General features: G+C 50.9%; 1 protein-coding gene across 1 annotated transcript in view; it reads left to right on the top strand.

The window, feature by feature from the left end:
- The window catches only part of GNPTG (N-acetylglucosamine-1-phosphate transferase subunit gamma), a 20,318-nt gene extending 16,112 nt beyond the window's left edge, over positions 1-4,206 (top strand). The window contains exons 4-11 of the mRNA XM_007100114.4: positions 1,962-2,016; positions 2,083-2,166; positions 2,248-2,341; positions 2,409-2,523; positions 2,608-2,690; positions 2,770-2,901; positions 2,978-3,059; positions 3,154-4,206. Coding sequence (XP_007100176.2) covers positions 1,962-2,016; positions 2,083-2,166; positions 2,248-2,341; positions 2,409-2,523; positions 2,608-2,690; positions 2,770-2,901; positions 2,978-3,059; positions 3,154-3,251 — 743 coding nt within the window. The 3' untranslated portion in view covers positions 3,252-4,206. The remainder of the gene's footprint in view (positions 1-1,961; positions 2,017-2,082; positions 2,167-2,247; positions 2,342-2,408; positions 2,524-2,607; positions 2,691-2,769; positions 2,902-2,977; positions 3,060-3,153) is intronic.
- The last annotated feature ends 439 nt before the right edge of the window (positions 4,207-4,645 follow it).

Below are 4,645 nucleotides of genomic sequence, written 5' to 3'. Positions count from 1 at the left end.
GGACGTGCAGGCCCAGCGGCCATGGCTCACGGGCCCAGCTGCTCCGCGGCATGTGGGATCCTCCCAGACCGGGGCGCGAACCCGGTTCCCCTGCATCGGCAGGCGGACGCGCAACCACTGCACCACCAGGGAAGCCCCTGTGCCTTTGATCTTAAATGCGTCTCTTACAAACAGTATATATAGTTGGATCACATTTTTTTTACCCATTTGGCCAATCTGTGCCTTTTGAATGGGAGAGTTTAATCTGTTTACATTTAAAGTAGTCATTGATAAGGAAGGATTTAGAGGAAACAAAACAGCAAAATTTGTCTTGTAGTTTTTTTGTCCCTCATTCCCTCCATTCCTTTTTGTTGACTTACTTCTAAGTGACATGTTTTGACGTCCTTTTTACTTTTGTGTATTATTCTGTGTAGCTATTTCTTCTGTGGTTGCCAGGGGATTACATACGATCATAAAGCTGTTAAGTCTAATTTGTACATGATTGAAATTGGTATAAATTCAAAGACTTCTCCTGTATAGCTCTGTCCCTCCCCCAACTTTGTTATTGATTTCAGAAATTACCTCTTTAAATGTAGATTTGTCATTATTTTTATGCATCTTTTTAAACCCTCTAGATTTGCAGATCAGAATCACATACTGCTTTGGGTTTGCCAGTGTATTTGCTTTTACTGGAAGGACTCCCTCCAGGGCAGGCCTCGTGGTAACGAAATCCCTCAGCTTTTGTTTATCTGGGAGTGTCTTGATTTTGCCCTCATTTTTGGAGGATAGTTTCCTGGATGTAGACTCCTCAGTCGACAGTTTTTTCTTCCATCCCACAGCTTTCTGGCCTCTGAAGTGTGGCAGAAAAATGGGCAGATAATCTTATTAAGGATCCCTTGATGTGATGAGTCACTTCTTGCTGCTTTGGACTTGGTTTTTGACAGTTTTCTTCTGTGTCTTGGTGTGGGTCTCTCTGAGTTTATTGTACTTGGAGTTCAGTGAGCTGCTTGGATGTGTAGATTCATGTGTTTTGTCAAGTTGGGAGAGTCATTTCCTCAGATACTCTCTCTGCCCCTCTCTTCCTTCAGGGACTCCCACTGTGTGTCCTGCCATCTCTTCACTGGTTCTTTTCTCTGCTCAAACTCTGTTAACCCCTTTTGTGGATTTATTTCAGTTGTATTTTTCAGCTCCAGATTTTTTTGGTTCCTTTCGGTACTGTTCATCTCTGCCTACATGTCATTTGCCTGATACACTTTAGTTCTTTGTGTTTCCCTCCAGGTCCTTAAGCATATTTCAGACATTTGTTTAACTGAAGTCTTCTATCAGTCCAGTGTCTGAGCTTCTCCCAGGTGGTTCTATTGGGTTTTCCTTTGAAGAGGCTGCGGTTCCTTTGCAGCCTGGCCCCGTGCTGGGGTGGCCTTCACCACCAGGCTGGGTGTGTTTGGAGTCTAGGGGCAGCTGTGTGCAGGCTGCTCCTGGATGTCTTTGGTTCTCCAAGAGTCTCACCCCAGCTCCTCCTCAGGTCCTGGATGGCCTGTTGTGTGTGTCCAACCATAACCCCTTGCCCCCCCGCAGCCTTCATGAGCAGCTCCCTTTCCTGCCTGGTGATCTGAGTTCGGCAAAACAGAGACCAGTCCTCCTGGCAGCCCCCAGCTAGGCTGGGATGTTGCAGATGAGGTCAGCCTGCTCCTCACGACCACACTGGGGTGGTGGCTTTGCTGCGTGGTGCTCACTTGGTTGTTGTAGACCTGATTTCCAGAACTGGGTTAGCTCAGCTGGTTTGTAGTGGTTGAGTTGATGTTTTCACAGGGATATGAGCTTGGAGCTTCCTAGTGTGGTACTTTGCTGATGTTGCTTCAACTCTTTTGCTCCAGTTTTAAAGTTTAAACCACTGGATCTTTTCCTAAATGGCCCTGGTTCTGTGGGTTTCTGCACGCCTGCTCTTTGCACCGCGCTCAGTGGGCCGTGCTCTCCCCTTCCAGGGCCCGTGCATCTCTCCAGACTTTCTGGCAAGTGCTTCAGCCTGGTGGAGTCCACGTGAGTGAGGGCAGGGGCAGGCGTGGCCAGGGCCTGGGACCCCCCCTGACAGCGCTGTGCCCCCAGGTACAAGTACGAGCTCTGCCCGTTCCACAACGTGACGCAGCACGAGCAGACCTTCCGCTGGAACGCCTACAGTGGGATCCTCGGGTGAGCGGCGCTGGGGGCGGCTGTGGCTCTACCTGTCCACCGTCCCCCGCACCCAGCCTCACCCGCTCTGCTCCTCCCCAGCATCTGGCACGAGTGGGAAATTGCCAACAACACCTTCAGGGGCATGTGGATGAGGGACGGTGACTCCTGCCACTCCCGGAGCCGGCAGAGCAAGGTGGGCTGGGCGAGAGGGTGGGATTGGGGCCCGCTCCCCCTACCTGCTCACCAAGGTTTCCCCCTAGGTGGAGCTCACCTGTGGCAAAACCAACCGGTTGGCCCATGTGTCTGAGCCAAGCACCTGTGTCTACGCACTGACGTTCGAGACGCCCCTCGTCTGCCACCCCCACTCCTTGTTAGGTGGGCGCCGGGGCCGGTGGGGGGCACTGGGGGGCGTGGGGGGCAGAGGGGTTCAGTTCAGTCTGGTTTCTGTTGGATTCTCAGTGTACCCGGCCCTGCCCATGGCCCTGCAGCAGAGGTGGGACCGGGTGGAGCAGGACCTGGCGGATGAGCTGATCACATCCCAGGTGAGCGACAGGGCGGGCACCGCCTGGGCAGGGAGCAGTGCAGCTGCAGCAGTGCTCCCTCCTCATCCTCCACCTGCAGGGCTACGAGAAGTCACTCAGGGTGATTTTTGAGGATGCTGGTTATTTAAAGACCCAAGAACAAAGTGAATCGGTGCAGCAGGAAGGAGGTGCCAAGGGCCTGGTGTTTCAGACACTGGAGAGCTGTAACGAGGTACAGACGGCGCTCCCAGGCCTGGGACCGGCCTTCCACCAAGGGCCTGACTGCTCCATTTCAACTCCTGTTCTAGGCACATAAAGCCCTGTCAGAGGAGATGAAAAGACTTAAAAGCATACTGACCCAGCACGGCCTCCCCTACGTGAAGCCTGCAGGTCAGTGGTGCCCGGGGGTTGGGGCTGAGACCACCTTGGGACCTGCTGCCCTGCAGGTCAGGTCCTGACCTCCTGCCGCCTGGTGTTTTGGTAGAAACTTCCAGCTCTGAGCACTTGGGTCCCAGGACACCCACGGACAAGACAGCAGAGCTGCTACGAGGCGACCCTGGACTGCGTGGGAACACCCTGTGATCTGGGGCAGGAGGAGCAGGGCGACAGGTCTCAGCCAGAGGACACCTTCCTCCGTTCCTTCTGTGCCGGCAGGCTCTTGGGGTTGTGCGCAAAGATGCAGACAAAATAAAGATTCAAAGTTTTAATTAATTTCCCTACTGATAAAAATAATTCCATGAATTCTGTAAACCATTGCATAAATGCTATAGTGTAAAAAAATTTGAACAAGTGTTAACTTTAAACAATTCACTACAAGTAAATGATTATGCCTTATAAATACTACCTTCTGGGTTAAGAAAATTCCATTCCAATAACATTCTCCTCTAAATACTCAAAACAGACATACAGATTGGGGCTTCCATAAATTAATCCACATGAAGCATCCACACTGAGTCGTGGTCTTCTGCTGACCACAGTTACACAAATGGTGTGACAATGTAACATCACCGCTAATACTGAACACTCAGGAGCTGACAGATTCGGCAACAAGAATGGCCTCGCCGAGCACCATGCAGCTTCAGCTGCTACACCCAGCGCCCCACTTCATCACCCGAGTGCGGGGCGGTGACACCCTGAGATGCCGAGCCTGGCTGAGCCCAGCATGGGTGGCCCCCTCAGAAAACCAGGGCCACCGCAGCCAGGCAGCAGGGGTGGGAGGGCCCCGAGGAAGCCCCGGGAGCTCCACTCTGGGTGGTTCTTTGGTCTTCCCACCGCACACCTGTCCTCAGAGCCAGCGAGTGCCTGGGAGGGGGCGCCTCCACCCCCCCGAACCCCACAGAAAGAACTGACCGGAATAGCTTATAAATACACCTAAAGCTTAATTGTTCTTGTTTATAATTTGAAAATATCTAGGCTAGATGTCAATAACAAACATTGTCCTGTTTTCCCCCCAAAAGACCAAAGGCCTGAAATGGGAAACAAGTGCATAAATATTAATAAAATAATTTTAAACAGTGATAACAGTAGCACAAAATATACGTAATTTCTAAGAGCTAATAAATCATTATCAGTATAATTAGAAACAAAGTAGATTCACTACCACCAAGTCATATAGTTACTTTTAGCAACGGGCGAGCCGCACGATGCCATGGACCCACCTTAAAAAATGACAGCTTTCCTATCAGTTTGTCTTATGTTAAAAAAAAAAAAAAAAGGTCTTAAACTTCTCACTATAGTAAATACATTCTAATTTGGTCACTGATAAAAATTTTTACCTAGTCACCTTGCACTTAAAAAATGCTATATAAAGTCTTTGGCACAGCCCCAAGCAGGGGGCATCCCGTCCCTTCCGGGCCAGGGCCCAGCCCCTGCTCTGCGCCTGGCGGCAGACTCTGGGAAGATTCTCATGCCGATCTGGATCTGCCACGAGCAAAGTCTGGGTCAACTACAGACAGGTTTTGCTTCCTCCCAGATTC

Source organism: Physeter macrocephalus, chromosome 14 (genome assembly GCF_002837175.3).
Source record: "Physeter macrocephalus isolate SW-GA chromosome 14, ASM283717v5, whole genome shotgun sequence".
In the NCBI taxonomy this organism is placed as follows: domain Eukaryota; kingdom Metazoa; phylum Chordata; class Mammalia; order Artiodactyla; family Physeteridae; genus Physeter; species Physeter macrocephalus.
Note: the sequence above shows the minus strand (reverse complement) of the source record. Positions and strands in the feature narration are given on the sequence as shown.